The 23,004-nt window shown below is 35.5% G+C and overlaps 4 protein-coding genes across 8 annotated transcripts in view; 2 read left to right on the top strand and 2 right to left on the bottom strand.

The window, feature by feature from the left end:
- Nucleotides 1–566: 566 nt before the first annotated feature.
- On the top strand, nt 567–9,631 carry LOC118278487 (death-inducer obliterator 1). Its single transcript, XM_035597703.2, has 17 exons — nt 567–1,028; nt 1,391–1,552; nt 1,807–3,610; nt 3,723–3,915; nt 4,020–4,289; nt 4,382–4,846; nt 5,389–5,718; nt 5,823–5,975; nt 6,061–6,188; nt 6,271–6,756; nt 6,831–7,090; nt 7,283–7,395; nt 7,488–7,696; nt 7,850–8,060; nt 8,309–8,441; nt 8,535–8,722; nt 8,882–9,631. The coding sequence occupies exons 1-17, from the start codon at nt 896–898 to the stop codon at nt 9,047–9,049; spliced, it is 5,406 nt and encodes a 1,801-aa protein (XP_035453596.1). The 5' UTR covers nt 567–895; the 3' UTR covers nt 9,050–9,631.
- On the bottom strand, nt 9,620–11,612 carry LOC118278520 (mitochondrial ribonuclease P protein 1 homolog). Its single transcript, XM_035597763.2, has 5 exons — nt 11,330–11,612; nt 10,948–11,168; nt 10,583–10,731; nt 10,103–10,469; nt 9,620–10,026 (listed from the first exon to the last, which is right to left on the bottom strand). Exons 1-5 carry the CDS (start codon nt 11,469–11,471, stop codon nt 9,634–9,636), a joined length of 1,272 nt encoding a protein of 423 aa, XP_035453656.1. The 5' UTR covers nt 11,472–11,612; the 3' UTR covers nt 9,620–9,633.
- A 3,544-nt stretch (nt 11,613–15,156) lies between these two features.
- Nucleotides 15,157–16,958, top strand: LOC118278536 (peptidyl-prolyl cis-trans isomerase). 3 transcript variants are annotated; one of them, XM_035597786.2, is made up of 3 exons: nt 15,157–15,324; nt 15,445–16,027; nt 16,807–16,958. In XM_035597786.2, exons 2-3 carry the CDS (start codon nt 15,463–15,465, stop codon nt 16,845–16,847), a joined length of 606 nt encoding a protein of 201 aa, XP_035453679.1. In that variant the 5' UTR covers nt 15,157–15,324; nt 15,445–15,462; the 3' UTR covers nt 16,848–16,958. The 3 variants fall into 3 exon arrangements, with proteins under 3 accessions (XP_035453679.1, XP_035453690.1, XP_035453688.1); XM_035597795.2 differs by lacking the exon at nt 15,157–15,324 and adding an exon at nt 15,348–15,371; XM_035597797.2 differs by lacking the exon at nt 16,807–16,958 and having other exon boundaries at nt 15,158–15,324; nt 15,445–16,173.
- Nucleotides 16,948–23,004, bottom strand: part of LOC118278495 (solute carrier organic anion transporter family member 5A1) — a 40,188-nt gene continuing 34,131 nt past the window's right edge. For all 3 annotated transcript variants that reach the window (XM_050698870.1, XM_050698871.1, XM_050698872.1), the window contains 9 exons: nt 22,383–22,490; nt 22,036–22,269; nt 21,602–21,766; nt 21,169–21,370; nt 20,875–21,044; nt 20,246–20,510; nt 19,917–20,108; nt 19,583–19,734; nt 16,948–19,488 (listed from right to left, as the gene is read on the bottom strand). In XM_050698870.1, coding sequence (XP_050554827.1) covers nt 18,740–19,488; nt 19,583–19,734; nt 19,917–20,108; nt 20,246–20,510; nt 20,875–21,044; nt 21,169–21,370; nt 21,602–21,766; nt 22,036–22,269; nt 22,383–22,490 — 2,237 coding nt within the window. In that variant the 3' untranslated portion in view covers nt 16,948–18,739. The remainder of the gene's footprint in view (nt 19,489–19,582; nt 19,735–19,916; nt 20,109–20,245; nt 20,511–20,874; nt 21,045–21,168; nt 21,371–21,601; nt 21,767–22,035; nt 22,270–22,382; nt 22,491–23,004) is intronic.

The following is a 23,004-nucleotide window of genomic DNA, read 5'->3' as shown; positions in this document are numbered from 1 at the left end:
TTGTTGTTTAACATTCGAAGTATTTTATCACTTTCGTTTTATAGGGATTTGGCATAGATTAAGGATTCTTCAGCTTTGATTCATGCTGAGGATTGTAAAAGTTTTGACCTGGAAATTTATAACCTACAAAATCTTTTTTGGCTCCCATTGGTTGGCGTTGTGGAAACGGAAACCACAGTGTTGTCAGCCAAGGTAAAAGGTAATAAACTAAACCCTTATTCGAAAGAATGTGTGCGTGTCAGTGACCGAACGCACCGGAGTGGCTTTACCGAAATTATAACTAAGTTTGAATTTATTTTCAGATACTTTAGGTCTTATGAATTAAATCACTTGTAGTTGGAAAAAATAGGTTCGGTACGCTATTGCCTTTTGGCGCCGATGTACTCATCAGTTGTATTTCTTAAGATGAAAAGATATTATCATTTATTGAAATATGAACTTATTAAAAAACTAAATACGCTATAACGTTTATCAAGTACTTTTTTACAAACACTATTTTGAAGAATAAACGGGGATATAAATTATTATTAAATTTGTAAAGCCAAAAGCCTCTTACCCAAAGTAAAGAAAGAAATTAACGAAAATAAAAAATCTTTACTATTGATAACTGTGCGTCTTTCTGAAATTAAATTCGCTATTCTCTAGAAATGTTTTTAACTTGAAAGGGATACTATCAATTAGTTTGTCGTATTTAATTTCGGAAGCGAATTTTACAATTGTGAGGTTAACAACTGTTGTGTTTGCCGCGGTGCGGCCATTCAATCTAATGGTGGACTCCAAGATGGCGTCAAGCGCGTTGGATTTGGATGCGTCATAAATAGACGCGGTGCATGTATCTTGAATGGCTATAAATAGAGAATTTAAATTAAAATGGCTGCATGAATTGCAATGAAAAATGTCAAACACAGTCATAACTAACTACACGGATCTTAATGGACCCTCCACTAAAGCTGATAGTTCTGTTGTTGTTATTGTAAACAAGGATGGATCTCTCTCTGTTGATCAGAAATTACTTGGAACATTAATGGGTAAGTTATAATGTTCATTTTTCTATTTGCCTATCATAAGCAAACACACTTGTATACTGCAAACTAAACATCAAATAAACGCAGTTTGGTATGCACAAATAATTCTCAAAGTATTTGTATACCACCACTGCTTAGAAGTAAGGAGATACAAAATAATATTTCGATATGTTAACTTCATTTCGGATGCTTCGTATCTATCAAATCTATCTGTGATGCGAGTCTAATAGGTTTATAAACATCAATATTCTATCATTCTACTAAGATTAACTTATAAATGCATTTTGGCGCCAAAACTTTAAAGACGTCGATTTCTGTTAATTGCTTATAGTTTGGACATTATTTTATATTAATTATTCTTTAAGGTACGGATGGATCTCAAAGCACTGGTATTAGTGTTGTTCGGGTTGGTCATGAAGGCAAACCTGATGATGCAACTGACTCTGACTCCGATGACGAAAAAGTACCTCATGTGACTCTCTCGGTTGATAGTTATTATGACGAACCAAACAGTATCATAAAGTATGGTAAGTATTCATTTCTAATTCCTTTATTACAAAATTATTGCTTGATGCAAGAACATAAACAATGCAAAAACATTAGGTACATCAAAATATCTACCATTCACCACTTATGACATGTCATTTTTTTAATTCAAAGATAAAAATAGAAGGTTACCTTGCCCTTATGAAGGTAGTGTATTGCCATTGCCATTGCCATATTACTATACTGGGTAATTGGTAGTCAAGTTCTACTACAATGTTTAATTTGTTGTTTACAGATAGTGGTGCTGAAATGTTACAGTCACTGAGGATAGAAACAAGAGAAAATAGCTTAGTAGGATTCCAAAATGATCACTGTTATACACCACTCAAATCTCCCAGTCAATCTACACCTCAACATAGTGACAATTTATCAAGTTATGATGAATCAGTTATTCAGATCTCACACACACCACCACCTAAACCTGTTCCAAATTCAAAGAAAATTACTATTTTGGAACAAAAAATTATACCCAAAGGTAAAAAGATAGTTATAAATCCAACTGAAACTCCAATAATATTAAAAGGAAATGATGTGCTACATAAGCCACTGCCTATTATAAACAAATCTAAGGATATCAGAGAAGTGGAAAAACCTGAAGCTTTGCAAAAGGTTGATGACAGTACAGAATCCTCTTCTGTAAGCTCATCTGGTGATAGCATTCCTGACAGAGACTCTGATTCTGACTACAAAGACACAAAAGATAGGACAGGTTCTCTTAGACTAAAGAAGAACAAATTAAAACCACGCATATTAAAAACGGTTGCTACACCTAAAGTTTCCAAGGTCGAGCCTAAATTAATAACTAAACTGAAGTCTAATAGAAATGTTCTTAAAAAAGACATTAAAGAAAAATTACTACACAAGAATATTACTGAAAAGAAAGATTCCTCAGATGTGGATTTGGAGAGCTTGTTACCATCATCAAAGATATCAACTTCTGTTCCATCTAGCAATGATTCAAGTAAAGTGGTTATAAAACAAATTCCTAAAGTAATTAAAAAAGAAAAGAAGACACCTGCTCATGTTTCTGCTCTTTTGTCTGATATGACTTCATTATTCTCAACACCAGATGTTATTAGAAGAGTATCAACTGATGGAAAAGGTACCCCCAAAACTCCTACAAATGAAAAAGAATCTCTATTATCAGGTTCTGATAAAAAGTCAGCCACTGCTAAAGTTATAGAACCAAATGAAAGTAAACTTGCAGATAACAGCAAAATTGATAACACAGAAAATCTCAAGCCAATAGTGCACAAAACTTACCTGAAACAAAAAGAAAAAAGTAGTCCACCTGAAAAAGCTAAACCTTATGACCCAATTCCTCAACTGGATGATGCAAGCTTGGCACAAATACTTCAAGATACCACAGGGATCTCAAACCCAGTTAAGAGTCAACCAACTATATCTACAAGTGGGACTATGAATAGTCCAAGTTTAGCAGGTCCTTTATCACCTACATTAGATTTGTTAGGTGGATTACAGCCTGAAGAGGAAGGTTTAACTGAAGACTTCTTAATGTCTGTTGCTCAGCTGGTAGCTAGCTCAGAGAACTTGCAAGAGGTAATTGATAAACAAGTATTGGGGAAAGTTGACACAGGTCCTGTTAAGACACAGCAAACAATTCAATCTCCTCAAACTCCACAACAACAACAAACACAGACAAATAATTTGTATGCTCAGACTCTCTCGAAATCTGTTACAAAGAATACTCCTCCACGAAAGGATCCAATAGAAATTGTTCGACGGGATGGTCGAGTTATTACACTACCGCCAATTGAAGCGCCGGCAACGCGTTCCTCCAAACGAAAAAGTCAGATGGAGCTATCAAGCAATCCTGAGCCAACACCAGTTGCAGTAACTCCAACTCCAGATCTCCCTGTGTCTACCACCCCCGAACCACAAGTACAAGCTGTATCAAGACAGTATATTAATAAAAAGTTATCTACTAAAAAACAGGAACAGCTAATACCAAATCCTGTATTAGAAAAATTATCAGCAGAATCCCAAGAAAGCTGGAATTCTGAAGACGACCCTAATAGGTATGTTACTATTACTAATTCAAATGCCACCCAAAGTATTTTGGTAAAAGAAAAATAGTAATAATGAAATAAGTGTGTTATAAGGTATTATAGTTAATTAACATGATTCCAGACTTTGGTGCATTTGCAAGCAGCCACATAACAACCGTTTTATGATATGTTGTGATGGTTGTGAAGACTGGTTTCATGGCAAGTGTGTTAATATTACTAAAGCAATGGGGCAACAGATGGAAGAACAGGGTATTGAATGGAGGTGTCCTAACTGTATTAAGAAAGCAAAATCACAATCTAAAGGCACAAAACAGGTAAGCTTTGGTAGATTCATGTTGAATGACTATAAATAATAGATACTAGCAAGTCTAATAAAGTAATACCACATCGTTTACTTATTATATTCAACTGTTTTTAGGAAAAGGTTCAAGGAATACAAAACAAAACAGAAAGTGAGCAAAGAATTCCAACTCCTGAAATAAAATCACCAGTGCCATCAACATCCACTAAAGATTCAACAAAGACTAATTGCATTGTATGTAAGAAACCTGCTCGTGCTAGTAGTATTTATTGCAGCAACTCATGTATATGGAAACATGCTCAAGATTCACTTGGAAATCAAGGAACCTCAACTAAGGGAGATGGAGAACCTGGTAAATCTAATGAAAAGCAAAAGTCAGAATCACGAGTAAGTTTCTGAAATATTACCACTGTATCAGAAATATTTAGAGATAATTTACCAACAAAAAGTATAATTTTTGAATTACTTTTTGATTACAGGTCATAGTATATGAACGCAAATCTGGTAGATTGCTGGCAGGTACTAACGCTCCAACTGCAGAAAATTTGAAATCGTGGTTGCAGCAAAATCCAACATTTGAAGTAGTACGTCCAGGAACCCTCAGTACAATTAAACCAGGACTGGGAAAAAAGAAAACCACTGAAACAAATAAGGTTCAGACTACTCTCAACTTTGAAAGAATACCTAGGAAGTCAGCTGAACAAGTGACACCACCTGTGAAGACACCTACCACTGAGTCTAAGGAAAGATCTATTAAACTTATATCAGCCCCAAAAGAAGAACCTAGGGCTACTCCACAGCTCAAATCTCCCGTTACTCCAAAATCTCAACAGCTTCAGCTAAGTGATACTCCAAAAGCTAGCACGTCAACATCTAGACCTGGAGTAACATCTAGGAAATTGATACGAACACCTAGCACACACGCACAATCTTCGCAAGATAAGGTATGTTAAACAAATAAAAGTTTAGTTTACAAATAAATATTTAAATCAAAGTTTAACAAGGCCTATATAAAATAAAATGGTAAATTTCAAAGAATCTGGTTAAATTACTATAAATAAGTCATGTAACTACATATCAACAACACATATCAATATAAAACAATGTTAATGTTATAAACTATCATGATGATAATCTGTCTCATGTAATGTAATTGATGTGGTTAACTGTTTACAAGATATTCTTTTAACATTATACTATGTGATATGGAGATTTGATTGATGTAATTAGATAATATCTACATAGTATGAACTTCAGTTAGATACGTAGTATGATCAAACAATCACAAAATAAAGCCATGATTATTTTGTAGGACATAAATATTTTTTTATTATAGATGATTTTTTAATCTTATACAATTATTATTAAATTGATATTGTCTGTTTTGAATTGTCTAATACAGGTAGTAGTGATTAGGACCTTGAACATGTTTGCATTATGATTATGAAGCTGAGATGACGAGCTAACGATAATTGTAATATTACAGGCTCCTTCAGTTTCGCCATCAACGTCACGCCGGAAAGATACGCACAGCAGAATCAGAATGTCAAGTGGTGAACCAATTAGAGATAACGTGCGGAAAGCTTTGCAAGAACAGTTGAGCGTGCGGATGGCAGAAAATAGTGGTCCAAAGTTTACAGATGCAGAAATACAACAATTTGCTAACGACACTGAATCAGAGTTGCACGAATTGTTCAAGGACGTGGGAATGAAATACAAGGCTAAATACAGATCACTTATGTTCAACATAAAAGATCGAAAGAATTTGACACTGTGGCAAAAAATTTGTGACCGATCTATTACGCCTAAACAACTCGTAAGTATTTGATTCTAATATTGATTGACTAAAAAAAATTTATCTTATTTAACATAATTTATTTTATATTAATATATGTAATATGCTTTTATTTTTAATCTCAGGTCCGCCTATCTCCTGAAGAATTAGCAAGTCAAGAGTTAGCACAGTGGAGAGATAAAGAGGCTAAACATCAATTAGAATTAATAAAGAAATCAGAACTAGATCTTTTAGCTGCTAGCAAAACTTATGTTCTTAAAACACATAAAGGAGAAGAGGTAAATCAAATTATTTTATAATAATTCCTATAATGTTTTCATGTTTTTTTTTTAAATTAATCGAAATAATAACATTCTTATTCAGGTGATGGAAACAAAAGAGTCTGTATCAACAGAATTAGATCCGAATGTTCCTGTTGAAGATGTGGTCACAGCATTAAATGTCTCGACAGTTGGTTCGGATGTTCTGACAAAGGAAAAAACACCGGAAAAGTAAGCTTGTTTTTTTATAAGTTATTTATACACTTGTAAAACTTACATTTATTTATAAACAATTATTTGTCTTGTTGATTAGTACGAATAAAGGAGAGGAAGATAAAAAACACAGCAGTAAAAAAAGAAATCGAGAAGACAGCAGTTCCAACCGTTCAAAAAGGAGTAGGCGCGAATCTAAACGGGATTCTGAAAGGAAATCTAGATCATCTAGAAGAAGATCAGCGTCAAATGATAAAGATGATAAACAAGAACAAAGACGATCAATGCGCAGGTCAGAGAAGAAGACAAGTAGAACCAGATCTGTTTCAAAAGATAGAGCAAAGGAACCTAAAGATAAATCTGATAGTAATGATCGCTCACGGCGTAGATCGTCGTCCAGAGACAAATCCAGGAGGCGATCAAAATCACGAGAACGGTCTAGATCTCGGGCGCATTCCAGACGACGTTCGCCATCCCGCGATAGCCCTAGGAATACGACACGTTCCAAACGTACTGTTAGCAGTGACGAGAAGCAGAAGCATCGGTCTAGATCTCAAGAAAATGTTTATAGTAAAATTAAAAATGAGTAAGCATCTATATTTTCTTTTTACTCTTCTTTAAATTAAATTTAACTTATATTTATGTTTGTCGTGTGTTCAGTTCCACAGATTCTGACTCAATAGAGCGGCCAAAATCAGCCATGTTGAAGGAGGCTCATCCTGAATATGATCCTCACGAACCGATGATAACATCAGCATTTTCCGAAGAAGACTTACGCAAATCTAGGGAAGATGTTTTCGAGGAAAACTATAGAACCGACATGAGCAATTATGAAGCAGAGTATGATCCTTCGAAATCACTGATTGATACAAATGTTTTAATGTCTACAAGATATTCAACAAAACAAGATAAATCATCAGGTTGTTTTATAGTATACTTTACATACATTTTTAAATTACCTACCTATTAGCAATTGCCTCAAATTCATACAGGTGTTCTTTCCCTAATGTTTTAATGAACACTGCTCACAGCTTAGCATTAGCTAAACATTACATGATTATTTTTGTATATACAATTATTTATATAAATATAAAAATATTATTTACTTTTAGAAGCTGAAAGCGATCAAGAGCCTAGCAGTACAGTTGACAATTCGGCTGCAACGGTGTGGAGTGGATGTATCAACATGGTGGATGTTGCTAGATTCTATGTTGCAGCACATGAGGTTTGCTGATCTCATTTAAGTTGCCTAATCAAAAAAGCATGATTATATTTCTATTCTAGTTTTAACATCTTCCTCTTTGTCCAACATTACAGGTATCTGGTAGCTCAGTGGATTTAGAAGAAGATCTTAGTACTGAACTGGATATTGTTGGGAGGATAAATCCTGACACTGTGTGGGACTACATAGCAAAAATGAAAAAAACAAGCACTAAAGACATTGTTATTCTCAAACTACAAACTGCAAATGACGAAGAAAAAATGCAATACATTGCATTATATAGTTATCTAAGTAGTCGAAATAGGTTAGTAATGTATTTAATGATGAGAACACCTAATATAGTTTTAATTGAAATAAAAACTAATATCCTTCACCTGACATTCCTATTGAATGAATTTATTTTCCTTACAATATTCACTTTTACGGCTGATATTTTATACGCAATTTTCAATTTTAGGTTAGGAGTAGTAAAGGCGTCGAATATGTTGACCGTGAAAGATTTCTATATAGTACCACTTCCTGCGAACACTCCATTACCGGCGGTTCTCCTGCCTCTTGATGGCCCAGGAATTGGCGACATTAAGACACATCTCTTGATTGCAATCGTTATTCGACAAAGAAAGAAGCGTTTGGCCTCCGCCATACCGACCGATGTTGTTGCCGCTAAGGTCAGTTCGTCGAATGAAGATTTATAAAATTATCTATCAAATAAAAAACTTTCTTTGTATTTATTATTTACCTTATTTATATTATTATGAACACGTAAAATAAAAAATGACTGATATGATGTAAATAAATCAATGTTTCTTTTTTCCACATAATAAACAAATTATTTTGGAAAATAATTGTTTTGGTACTAGTACTACCTTTCGACAGTTTTGCAAGTATTAATTTTTTTGTAAACTGCAATAATTAGGTGGCACGAGAATCTCGCAAGCGCTCGTACACGCCGCCGGCATCACCACGAAGGCGACCGCAGCTTCCCTTGCCAGCATATTCGTCATCAAATCTATCTACTACTGTAAAGGATAAAATTGCTGCTTCATTAGGTATTTTCAACTATTCTGTAATATTTTGTTGAAGTATAGTAGCAAATAATTAAATGTAAGGTAGTTTTAAAATGAATAAATTTTATTTGCTAGTTTCTGCGGACGACGATGAACCGTACAGTCCCGGTTCTACAAGTAGCAGTGGCAGTGGTCAAGCATTATCAGGACCAAGTCTAGCTTCCAATACTCTCAGAAGTAAAATGGAAGAACTGAACAGGCAAATTGAAGAACAAAAACAACAAATTCGGAAGATGGCACAAGCAGACTCATCGATTGGCGAGGTAATATTTAAAATTACCGCTTTATTAAATAACTAACTAAAGTTTTCATCTGTTAATATTCCAATATGTATGCCTCGTAATATTCCAAAGGAAATTAATATTATTAAATCATACTGCTTATTATAAGGAAACACTAATGTTTCTTTTGTATATTTACAGGACGAAGCTTACTCTCCATCGAGGCCCATGACTCCACCTGCAGTTCAAAATGTTCCCCTGGCTGACATTGCCTTACCATCTAACTTGCACGAAATTTTAGCGACAATCAAGCAAAGGTCAGAGTCCTCTGCTGGAGACGTTGACATGCGTGGATTACCCTTACCATAGTTCATATAAAATGAAATGTATGTACATAATAGTAATAATTTGTGTATGTAATTATAAGCACAAGGTTTCTTCACAGTGCAGACATTATAATTATGTTTTGTGAATAATATAGCATTTTATATTATTTTGGTTACATAATTGTCTTAATGGATGACTATGTATCCATATAATTTATAATTCTACTTTTGTAGATTGTGACAATTTAAATGCATTATCCTAATATTAGATTATGTAACTTGAGTTAGGAATTGTAGGATTTAAACATACATTTATAAATTAAATGTGCAAAGCATATTACTAAAATATTTTTGTGCAATAAGTTACAACACAAATTCCCAGTACATTATATAATTGGTTATGAAATAAATGTGGACGGCTGAAAGTTAAACATTGTGAATGAAGTTAAATTTATTTGTGTAAAGTACTGAATGTAATAGCATATTATTTTACTTAGTGGGTATATGTATGTTCGAAAATGTTTAGTGTACAAAACCTAGATAATAATTTATAGTTTTATCACATTTAATTTTTTTTCATGTTTAAAATCTGAAGTAAGTAAAATAAAAGATGTTTTAATTGGTATTTTATATATTTTCATCATCATACAATGTCCTCTTAGATCTAATTTGTTTTTCTTTAAATGTAAATGAACCAAAGTTTTTGTTTTTAAATGACAATCTGTTTGGATTGGTCAGCTTAAAATTTTTCATAACTTCATTTTGTAACTTTGGATTGTGGCTTAATTTCTTCTGCATAGCTAATATTTTAGTTTCCATTAGTTTTCTTCTTGGAATATGCCTCAAAGAATACTCCCAGTCACCAGTAAGCTTTAAATCCAATAGTATGGGTACCATATGGTTTATATTCAAGTTCTTCTTGGATCCTGGGGCCCATTCCAGATATCTGTCTAATGGTAACTTAGCCATCTTTATTCCATCCCTTTTCGCTTTTGCTAATGAGAGTGGTTCATTATTCACCTAAAAGTACAAAACATTTGTTGAGAAATTGGTCAAAATTGTACTGTTATGTAAGTTAATAATATGTAGTATTTACCTTATCAACCATACATCCTATGATGTAAACAGCATCATGGTCAAATTTGCTAAGTTCTTCTCGACAATGAGGAGTTAGGTAAACTAGCTTCTCTTTTGGAAATACATCTAAATAGCTTTCAGTGTGTATATTCAGTGGAAACCAAGGTTCATCCAATGATGGAATATTTTTTCGCATTTGTTTCATAAAATGTCCACCCATGTTGACATTACACATATGCAAATTAAAAGGTTCTTTATGAATTCTGTTGTCACCAAAAACATATGTCAATTGTTTAGCAGCATTTACTGCTTCTTTATAGACCATATAATCCTCATACGAGCAGTCTATAACAACAGATTGTCCATATGTTAGAGCTTGAAGGGCCCTGTAAAATAATAATCATTATATAAAAGAGGCAACAAGTCCATTTACATTTTAAGACATCCCCCAATTAATATCATAATGTAAGTGTAATTAAAATAAAATGTTAGTAAATACCTGTAATTGTCAAACTGATTTATGGACTGGTCTCGAATTCTCAAAAATAATGTCTGATGTTGTATGCCATACAGAAGGTCATCTTCATTTTCTTTGCTATCTTCAGGTTTTATCACAGGATTGCTTAACTTCTTTGCTTCTTTCTTCGCCTATAAAATTATTAAAATAAATATCCTTAAATCAATACTATTAAGATCATGGTAAATGAAATTCAATGTACCAAGCACTTGGATACTAGGATCCATACATAATTAAATACTACGGATGCACTATAAGGTTTACCCTTTGACAAGTATTTTTATGCACATATTTAAATATTATATTATATCAGATCACATATAGAAAGAAGTTACTACTGTACAGACCTTAAAATTTTCTCTCGATTTTTCTGTTTTAAACAAATATCTGAGGTAGGAAGCACGCTGATTTTTTGATGGCAAGCTTAACAAATGTTGCCAATGATCTTTTTTTATGTTGTCCGGAGCATGTCTACCATCTTGACGCATCACCTCAACTTCCAACATTAAGATCCTTAATTTCTTTTCTAGCTCAGCATCGCCCTTACATATGTTGTCTACTATTATATCTGAAAAGGAATTCCATAAATAACATTTTAAAATAAACAATATGATAATTGAACAAGAATGCTAACCAACTCGCTATCTGTTATCTTGAATATCCAGCCTTCTAGTTACTATATTATAATCAGTTAGTATTCATGCAAGCAGTTAACGCTAGGATTCTTACCTGTATCGTCCTTTTGAGATGAAAACCATCGCCGTCGTTGTGCTATTATAAGGTGATTGACGTTAAAAACCGTTTGGGTGGAAATTATTTTGTTTCTATTTTGACAAACCACTGATAAAGCGGCTCTAACACAGTGCATCATTTTACTGGCATACAATTATAAATATTTTAACAAATATTTTGCTACAAAATTCAAACTAGTGGAACTTTTAGGTTATTTTTACCAATTTTAATTATTTACAATTTATGACACTTGATAGTAAATGTTGCCAACTTAAATTTTTTTTTTGACGATAGCAATATATCTATATGGCAACTGAGTTTTTGAAAGTAGTCTCTTCTCGTCGGAAATAGTCGGAAACTATCCTAGTTCATAATTTCATATTTAGCAGCAGTAGCAGCACGGGCATAAGACCCGTAAGCCTACATAACAAAGTGAATGTTTAATCTGAATTTCATGTTTGTAGCATTAATTTGAATCAGTCAGCGGACAAGAACAGGACACGTTATTTTATAAGTAAGGGAGGTAGGGGAGGAATGGACACTTTTTCACAATTTAATGCATAAAAATTCAGATTTTGTAGATAATCTACATTCATTGCCACTTCCTATTGCTCCATACTTTTGCCTAGATATCTTATAAAGAACTTTCTTATAATAATAATCAGTCTCCTAATTAGGAGGTAATTAAAAAATTAAGGCTTATATTTATATTTATCAGCTGTTGTTTTTATTTTTGATCCTTTTGATACCTCTTCTATGGCTCGTAATATCAAATCTTTGGGAATTTCTCGTCGTAAACCTTTCTTTTTGAATCTTTCTGTAATTAAAAATATTTCAAATAGTTTAAGGCAGTTGTCCCACCAACGGCGAGTGAACGACTAACTATCGGCTATTTTCTCGCTCAAGAAACGTACAATAGATATACTTTCCGTGTAAACAAAAGAGATGCATATACAAATAGTTGATCGCTGACTGTTCACACTGCCGGCGAGTGCTCGCTTCACTTGTTTGTTTTTGTTTTCACTCGTTTCTAGTTCTAGCTCTACTCGTTACTCGTTCATCGTTGCCGGTGGGACAACTGCCTAATTAAAGCAGGTAATTATAATTTTGAAAAGACCTCCTGTACGCAATATAAAGAAGAGAGCATTGGACATGCCCAAACCTCCCTCACATCCGAATGCCCATTGCTCCCTCTGTACACATTTTCAACACAATTTACCGGCATTTTTTTTTTGTTTAGGTATTGAAACGTGAATTTTAGTTTAATTTATTAGTTAGTAAATATACAATAGATATATAATAAAAAATACACATACCGTTCGTTAATTTTCTCTGTATTACGATCCGAATCCACAACAAAATACTTACTTTTACAAGCGCATAATCTTCAAATGTGTTTGTATTTTAGTCCATTGAAATGTTACATGAGCTTTACATTTTTTAGAGGACGCAATTTTATTTTTTGATCATGTAGGGGGCAATAGAAGCTTAACTTGAAGTTTGTGGGGTCGCCACCCTTGTCCCTCGGCCGCCATCTTGGAAAAAGGGATGGAAACACTTTTTTTGCTATATCTCGGAAACTATGCATCGTAATAAAATTTTTAAAATTATAATTTGTAGAAAATTATTTTGCCTACAAATATGTTTATATACCCTTTTGCCCTAAATTAACAATTAAAGAAGTTATAAGTAAAAAAGTGAAAAATTCTTAATAAAATTTTCTTTTTTACTCTATAACTTTTTTTTTACATTTTATAAATAAATGACTTCAGACCAATCTTGTAGAATATTTTTCGAGAAAAATTTTCCCCTACAACTGTTTTCAATTTCCATCATTAGAAACTCAGTTACAGCGCTCCGAAGTTAACCGGGTTCGTCAAATTAGTCCAGTCAAATAAGCTTAAATTAGGTAAGAATCTCGGAATGCGAGATACCCAGCTGTAAGTTTGTATATACTTGTATATTGACCCCCTAAAACTTGTCTCAAAACCATGTTATATATGGTAGGGTGTAAGCAACTCTTAAAATTCAGGGTCAAAGGTCCCAAAAATCGTTTTTTTGCGGTTTTTTGGAAATATCTCATTTCCTATGGGTTTTTGGTATTTGTATTTATTATTAATATTGTAGAATACAAAATTCTCTACAAATTTGACTAAGTTTTTTTTTATACGGTGAAGCGTTTTCGAGATAGAGGGCGGAGAACGCGCGGTCACTGCATCACATCAGACATTTTTTTTTTCAGCTAACCTATCCGTGATGGTTGGTTATGGATAGGACATTAAAAAAGACGTTATAGTTTCTAAAACCATTTTTCGTCAAAATCAAATGTTTGAAAGATAGACGCTTCCAAAGTGGAAAATTGACCGTGCGTTCTCCGCCCTCTAACTTGACAACGGTTCACCATATAAAAAAAAAAATTAGTCAAAAGTTGTAGAGAATTTTGTGTTCTACAATATTGATAATGAATACAAATACCAAAAACCCATAGGAAATGAGTTATTTCCAAAAAACCGCAAAAAAACGATTTTTGGGACCTTTGACCCTGAATTTTAAGAGTTGCTTACACCCTACCATATATACCATGGTTTGGAGACAAGTTTTAGGGGATCAATATACAAGCATATACAAACTTACAGCTGGTCATCTCGCATTCCGAGATTCTTACCTAATTTAAGCTTGTTTGACTGGACTAATTTGACGAACCCGGTTAACTTCAGAGCGCTGTAACTGAGTTTCTAATGAATGAAATTGAAAACAGTTGTAGGGAAAATTTTTTCTCGAAAAATATTCTACAAGATTGGTCTGAAGTCATTTATTTATAAAATGTAAAAAAAAGTTATAGAGCAAAAAAGAAAATTTTATTAAAAATTTTTCACTTTTTTAATTATAACTTCTTTAATTGTTAATTTAGGGCAAAAAGGTATATAAACATATTTGTAGGCAAAATAATTTTCTACAAATTATGATTTTAAAAATTTTATTACGATGCATAGTTTCCGAGATATAGCAAAAAAAGTGTTTCCATCCCTTTTTCCAAGATGGCGGCCGGGGGACAAAGGTGGCGACCCCACAAACTTCAAGTTAAGCTTCTATTGACCCCCCTACATGATCAAAAATAAAATTGCGTCCTCTAAAAAATGCATTATTCGGCCCTCAAATTGTAACATTTCAATGGACTATTTGACAACTGACGGAAATAACAGATAGTCCATGGACATGATTTTGCCAGACGGTAAAGTAAACTACCAAATTAGGAAAAAAGAAAAACCTATGACAGAATCAGAATAAAAGGGGGGTGCCCATGTCTCCCGACTGCCCATCCCTCCCCTACCTCCCCTATAGATTTGACTGAAACTTGCACTATCCTATGTTTGTTTCAGATTTACTAATACAGTATTGCTATAGGCAGTTGTCCCACCAACGGCGAGTGAACGACTAACTATCGGCTATTTTCTCGCTCAAGAAACGTACAATAGATATACTTTCCGTGTAACGACGAAAGAGATGTATATACAAATAGTTGATCCCTGACTGTTCACACTGCCGGCGAGTGCTCGCTTCACTAGTTTGTCGCTGAGCGACAAGAGCTATGAAAGATAACACTCGCTCGGCGACACTCGCCAAGCGATTAAAACTCACGCCTTACGACTCACGTTGACTGCTGCGAGCGAGCGAAGCGAGTAATCGCCCGCCCGCCCGCCACACTCGCACACTCGCTTGTAGCCGAGCTACACAAATATCAGAACTACACACTCGCTCGCCACGTCTCGCTTAACTCGTTTCTAGTTCTAGCTCTACTCGTTACTCGTTCATCGTTGCCGGTGGGACAACTGCCATATACAGGTTCATACATAGTGTTCGCAGTCTACGAGATTCATTGATTGACTGACAGTCTGACACTGACCGACTGATACCTATACCAACTGACAGTAGTACCTACTCCTACTGACATAAACTTTTGGCAAGACAGACGTCAAACGAGAAACGTGCTGGTAGGTAACATTGCTGTTAGGTTAGGTTATAATAAAACTAAATAAATGTCAGTTATATTGCTACAAATTCTGCTTTGAAATCATTTGGAACTCAATTAAATTAATTTGTCTTTGTTCTAGTTTAAAATTCCATCTAAAATGATGACGGCAACAATGTTACGCCGTACTTTGATAAACGGGACATTATACTCTGCCGTTGCTCTTCGATTTGCATCCTGTCAACCGGAAAAGAAGGTATTCTTCGATGTAACCGCAGATGGAGAACCTCTAGGGCGTATAGTTATAAAACTGGAGACTGATTTGGTTCCCAAAACAGCGGAAAACTTTAGGGCGCTGTGCACCGGTGAAAAAGGTTTTGGCTACAAGGGTTCCTCTTTCCATAGGATCATTCCCAACTTTATGTGCCAAGGAGGTGATTTTACCAACCATAATGGTACCGGTGGAAAGTCTATTTATGGGCGCGTTTTTCAAGATGAAAACTTCAAACTGAAGCACACTGGCCCAGGCATATTATCTATGGCTAATGCAGGCCCTAACACCAACGGATCTCAATTCTTTATTACTACTGTGCCAACTCCCTGGCTTGATAGGAAACATGTAGTCTTTGGTGCTGTGGTAGAGGGTATGGATGTTGTATCTAAAATGGAAAGCTTGGGATCTGCAAGTGGAAAACCTACGAAAAATGTTACCATTACTGAATGTGGTGAGTTAGACTAAATGAGCATTTCATCAGTTGTAAATATCAGTTTTAGTTAGATTGTATGTATGTATGTTTGTGTGAGATAAAAGCAATATAGTAGTTTCAAGTAGAATGTAGATGTGAATAGAATAACAAGATATAATGTAAAATTTGTATTATTTTGTCCAACCTTCCCCCTTATAGTTAACAGTAGTTTGTCGGTCTTTATATCACTATAACTTGTTATGAACATCCTGGTATTTCCAAATAAAAAATAAAAATGTAATTCATAATAAATAGTGAATACTTCAGTGGTTTTACCTGCTCTGCTCTGCTCAGCTCCTATTGGTGTAATATTTTGTAGCCTATAGCCTTTCTCGATAAATGCACAATGCCAATACAAAAACATGTAATATTCATATCAGACTAGTAGTTCCAGAGATTAGTGTGTTCAAACAAACAATCAAACTCTTCAGCTTTGTATAGAGTATAGATTACTTTGTTACTTGTACTATCTTCTGTAATATGAATATTACAGAAATGCATTTAAATAGATGAATTATTCAGATATTGATATTCTAAAAGGCCACCATTACAATATCAAATTTTTAGGTTAGTTACCATTACAAACTAATTATTTTAATTCAATATGACTTCAAGGAATTGGTCATAGGCAGCAATTGACCTTATTTACCTCTCACTACATGGCAGCTGCCAGAGCTGGCCTCTTAGATTGTAAAGACTATAGTTGTAGTTTATCAATAGATTAATAGATATTTTTTTAATTTAAATGTTGCACACAGGTGTAATTCAAGAAGAAATGGGTATCCAAGCTGCTCAGTGAATGAATAGATTATGAATTCCAGTTTTTCTTGTAATTCAATGTGTGGTGTTGTTAAAGTCTTAGAAATGACGGTAATATTTAAAGGTAATAATTAAAAATGTTTTAAAATAAGTATGCAATTTTATTAATCACTAAATGCAACAAATTAGGAGTTGCTATTATCAAACCTGTCTGGGTGATTGACATAACAACTTATTCAAATACATCTAAGTCAGTATCAATATCAAGTCTTAAGATCTATTGTAGTAATAAGGCATTTTTCATTAAAACACTCTCTTTCATATCAAACTATTAACCTCTCTTAACAATATGTGACAAAAATTTACATAAGACAACATTCCTGTCTTTTACATTTATCTGAGATAAAATATATTGCTTTAAAATACATGTTCATTTATAATTAACATATTAATGGACAGTGAACATTGCTCCATAGAAGTTACATTAGTACTTCTATTGTCCATCAGAGAGTTAAATAATATTAGTAATTGAATTCTTATACCAGCAGCCTGAGAATTGACATTTTAACTTTAACACCTCAAAATTGTATTTAATTAAACAAGTCTTTTGGACATCAAATTCATATGCAAGTTTTTAGGTTTAATAAGTGTAAACTTTGAACTAAGGCAGTTTGGAATATTTAAGGAAATACTAAATTAAAATAATATACTAGATATTAGCTGTCCAAAATATATGATTATTTATATAAAACATAGAAACCAGAATTTGTAAAATTTTGGACCATAAGTGGCATGCATAGAACATTAATTGCACTAGTAGACATTATTTCATAAAATAGGATCACAATACATAATAAAATTACTAGAAATAAATATTTACAAAAATCAAAGATGCATTAAAAGTAAATTTAATATTGTTATCAATTATTCACATTTGGTTGTAAAATTCATTCCTTCCCTTCATTTGAGATCATGGCCTTTGTTTCTCACTCAAAATATATGGAACCATCCCAATTTTGAATTGCAGTTTTGATAGTTTGTGCTTCTGTTTTAGAATATTTTATTTTATCATAAGTAAGAGGAATGTTAACAGTAACATATGTATACTGCAATGTAGAAATTAGTAGGCAAGCATAATTATTATGAGCACCAGTACAGAAATTAATAAAAGCTTTGTGCTGATAGAAGAGTGACTAAAGTGAGTGCACATGAATAGTGTAGTTCATTTTATGCATTACCTTTAATTTTTTCTATTAACTCATTTCACTCTTACTACTGTCTACATTTTTGTGATTTTTAACAGCCAGTAAATTTTGACTAATGCAAGAATATACACAAATAATTAATTCAAACAAAAACAGCCTGTTTTTACATAGCAACATTAGTTATTAAAATGTACACATCAATTGAATTTAAATTAATGTACTTGAATCTTAAGTACAACAAAAAGTATTTTCTCGTAAGGTAGTATGCATCTTGATGATAGAAAATAAGTTTACATTTAAATTTAACTACATAATTACATTTTACAATATTAAAACCTAAATTGGGAGTGATGCGAGTATTTATTTGTATTACTTTAATGTTAAAACAACAGTCAGTTATCACACTACATGATTTATGAAACATTACGATCCTACATGTTGTAGCTTCATAAGTCATTCATTACTAGATCACTAGTTAGCTGCAGAAGCGAAAGTTTTTTATTTCCTGAAAGCAATTGAATCTACATATAAGATATGATTTGAAATCACTCATATTTTTTTACTATTTACTAAATTTAGAATAAGTGTAGTTTAAACTTACTCATGTTAATGTTATCACTCAGTTGTGCACAATGGTAGTAAGCAAATGTTCACACTCTGTTCTCTCACTCAACTGAGATTCAGTTCCGGCACTATATTGTACATAATTATTAACCTATCGTTCATTTCACACGCACGGATCTAGCCGAGTCGATGCCAGATGATCCACACTTCGACCCTTCTGCATCTGTAAACTAAGCTCGTTCGGTTCCATCGTGATGTGATGTGAAGAGGTACGCTTGTGTTTCGTCTCGGGCATCTTGGAGTCCTTGGAGCTGGTCCGGCGGTGGCGCAGCACTCCGCCGGTGTCGATGAGACGCTTGCTCTCCTCGTCTGCGCAGCGCGCCAGCGGCAGCACGGTGAGGTCCAAGCTCTCCATGCTCTTTAGCGCCAACTGCTTGAGCTGGTCCAGGCTCAGGTCGCGCGAGTCCGAGCGCGAGTGCACCTTGAAGTCGCGCGAGCCAGAGCGCGAGTGCGCGGGCAGGTCGCGCGACGCAGAGCGCGTGAAGTCGCGGCGCGAGTCGCGCGAGTCCCGCGAGTCCCTGGAGTCTCGCGAGTCGCTGCGCACGGCGCGGTTGCGCTCGGGCTCGTCGAGCGAGTGCTGGCGCGCGCGCGGCTCCAGCTGTATGGTCTTGGAGTCGTTGCGTAAGTGTCGGGAGGCGACGAGGACGCGGGAGTTCTTCCCGCTGGGTCCTCTTGTCTGCGAGTCCTCCGAGTACTGAGACTCAGTACGTTGCAGTTTGGGTCGGTATGAGTCATGAGCGTCGCCACCTCCTGTCGGCGGCTCCATCGGTGTCGTGGTGGCCGAGCTTACACCTGACATGACACCAGACCGGAAACCACTCGCGTTGTCGGCAGATGGAAGTTCTTCGAAAACTGTAAAAGGATAAAGAGTATTTAGACCTGTTCTAGGATAAAATAACTTGGTAATTAGTTAATGACATTGAGAAACAAATGGAATCTATCATACGTTTGTCGAGACTGATGATGGAGCCGGCGATGTCTTTGTGAGGGTCAAGTGGAGGAGCTGTTTCCAAGTGTCGCCGACGTCGCACAAGCCACCAATCAGCCATAAATATACCCAGCGCCACAATCTTAATGCCACCGCACAGTCCAACGTATCTGTATAAAACCAAAGAGTAACATCATGAATTAAGTATGTAGCAAATAAAATATCACATCAGGTCACCATAGCGTAACTGATTCTTTTAAAATTGAACATTAAATTACTTATTTAGGTTACTAACTGTAGAAATATAAGTACATGTGTACAGTATAAATTATCTGTGGGAAGTGCACAATACCTGTATCTGAACTGTTCTATGTCATAGAGCAGACACCGGCCCCCCTTTTCTCCGCTGCAGGACTGTTTCCACAGCAGACACGTCGAGTCGATGAGATTACCGAACACGATAGGAGCAGGAATGTACCCGAACAGACGGAATATCACGAACTGCATGCCAAGTGCGAATGAACGTTCTTCTTCGCTCACCGACCTATGTAAACAAAAAATAAAATAAGTATGTACATACATAAAGCTGTTACTAACAAAAATGCAAATTATCTGATTACGATCATGTACTCTGATGATATTGTAGTCATTTAAAATATTATTACTAATCTTATACCTTACCTCAAAACGATCATCAGAAGCGGCATTTGCGTAACGGCGACGACGAATGTCATGAAGAAGAGTAGCACGAGGAAGGGGAAGATGGTGGTACAGGGCGGGTTGCAGGCGCCGGCCGTGGCCACGGGCACCACGGTGACCTCGGAGTAGTCGGCGGCGCCCGCGCCCGGCCCGCGCAGCGCCGCCGCCGCCGCGCCCTCCACCACCACGCCGCCCACACCGCCCACACCGCCCACCGCGCCCACGCCGCGACTGTTCTCGTGCACACCTGCACATACTCACGTTTCAAATCAACATGCTCTAACTAAAAGTATCGAAATTATCATAGGAAGTCAGGAAGTATAGAAACTTAGTTTTGTCAGCCATCTTACTATTCTACTAAAGTAGCGAAAGTTTGTATGTTTGTTTGTTACTCCTTCACATCAAAACAGCTGAAGGGATCGAGATGAAATTCGGAACAGGCATAGATTATGGTCTGGAATAACATATTTTCATCCCACAAGATCGAGATACACCATGCTGCGCCATTTTATATATTTTAACGACTGCATTTTAGTACATACGACAATGAATGTGACATCATCATGTTTAGAAAAAAAAGGGAATGTTTGTATTTCGTAAGACGAACTTACATGCGCAATTAGTAAAGTTGGAACGCGAGGAGAAGGCGGCGCAGCCTGCGTGGCACGGCGAGAAGTACGTCAGCCCGTTGTTACCGCACACTGGCTCCATGTCTGTCTCCGTGCAAAGGCAGTTGAAGTTGCACGCCGCCGTCAGATTCACTTTGAAAGGCTCCAGATTGCTGCAAAAACAATAAAACCGATTTAATATCATATAGATAAATCATTAATTGTGATATTTATCGAAAATTTTAATTTCAAGCTGCATAGATATTTTTACCAATAAACATACAAAATCAATTTTACCTGTGATTAGTATACGGTATTGTGGTTCCAGCCATCTTGATGTTGTCGCAGCCGAGGAAGAACAGCAGAGCGTAGCAAGAGAGACATATAGTGTTTGATATGAGCACGAACTGAACGGCGCCTTTGGGACGAAGCTCCAGTCGTTTTAGTAGGCAGCCACCCATGAAAATACCGATGCAGGCACCCGGGATAGCGATGGAACCTGTAAAAACATATGTATGAGTCAGAATTGAGAATATTTAAAATTAATTAAATACCTAGGTAATTTCTAAAATAACAAGCCTTCATTGTATCTCTGCTGCTGATATATTGTCTCAATAAAAAGATGAATGATTATTGTCGTCGTTATAAAGAAAAGTTAATTAAAATATCAAACAGAAGGCAGTGAAAATGTATGTTATTCTTTAATCATCGTGTTTATCAATAGTCTTACCAGTAAAAACGCTAGCCTGGCTCTTGCCGAGGCTGAATTGCGTCTCGAGATACTTGGGCAGGAAGACGACGAAGCCCGACACGATCATGAGTTCCATACAGGCACCCAGGCACGTGACCACGTACACAGGGTTCTTCAGCAGCCGCCACATCGACACCGGAATGTCTGAGGATGGGAAACAATCGGTATAAATAACATGCACATGAAACTCAACGTGAAATTGTACTTTCCATAAGCATTAAAAACAAAACAATTATTTTATTTATCATGGAGAAACTATAAGTAACAGTAATGGATAAATAAAATAATTCTTTGTGGCATACCTACATGCAAAAGGCTTTCAGGTTTTAAATATCTTAAATAATTACATTTTTTTCTAATAGTATATGTATAAGTATTTACATTCTGCGAGTTACATAAATCACGTTTCTTACCTTTGATATCTTTCCCGTACCCTGTATCTTTAATGTCTGTCTGCGACTTGACGGGAGGTTTAGATGTGGATGCTCCACTAGCAGCCGCTGCTTTCTCTACTAGCCTTATCTTCTCTTTCTCTCGTACCAATACTTTTGGAAACGAGAAGAAGGGAATCGCAACGAGGATGAGAAGGAATCCACATAACAGGAAACCACCCCACCACATGCCAACCCATCGGTGGTCACCGGGATCTAGAAAATTTTAACAAGAACTTAACTTAAGTACAAAAAATAACTTAGTCAATACGTAGTGAATACTATACAGCGTTTATAACATAATATGATAGTAAAGTATGGTTATTTACCTATAGAGATGATAGCGCCGGAGAACGAGTCCATGTGGAAAGACAGTAAATATGCACCGAGCAGGAACCCGAGCACCGGGCCGAAGGCAGCCATACTGTACATACATCCTGTAAACAAAACAATCAGGTGCTACACTCAATAATCAGTTGTTAATGCGACGGCTGCTGCTGTAGGTTAGGTTCCCATTACTCCGTACAGTCTACCTACTGAGTCTATTTGCCAGACAGTGAAACAATGAACGTCACATGAACATGAATTATCGGTTAGTTCATTAGTAGTAGGTATAGGTATGATATACATACAGCAAAATGAATTGACTTTTAAAAGAGGATATTTTTAATGAATTACTCATATTATTGTATACTAATCTGATTATCGCGATAACCTAATTATGTATATACCTACTAAAATATTATTAAATAATATAATCGGCCAATTGTGATTTCCCTATGTGTACATTACGATATTGATAATGAAGCGATATCAGTTACAAAGGTCAACCGCATTGTCCTTTTGTGATGTGGCGTATGGACAATGTTTGAAACAGTAAGTGCACCCGGCACGGAACAACGACGTGGAAAGTAGGTCACTCTTGTTTCGTGATGTTGCAAATGGTGCGGA

Source organism: Spodoptera frugiperda, chromosome 15 (assembly GCF_023101765.2).
Source record: "Spodoptera frugiperda isolate SF20-4 chromosome 15, AGI-APGP_CSIRO_Sfru_2.0, whole genome shotgun sequence".
Taxonomy (NCBI): domain Eukaryota; kingdom Metazoa; phylum Arthropoda; class Insecta; order Lepidoptera; family Noctuidae; genus Spodoptera; species Spodoptera frugiperda.
The sequence above is the reverse complement of the archived record's forward strand: the minus strand, read 5'-3'. Positions and strand labels throughout refer to the sequence as shown.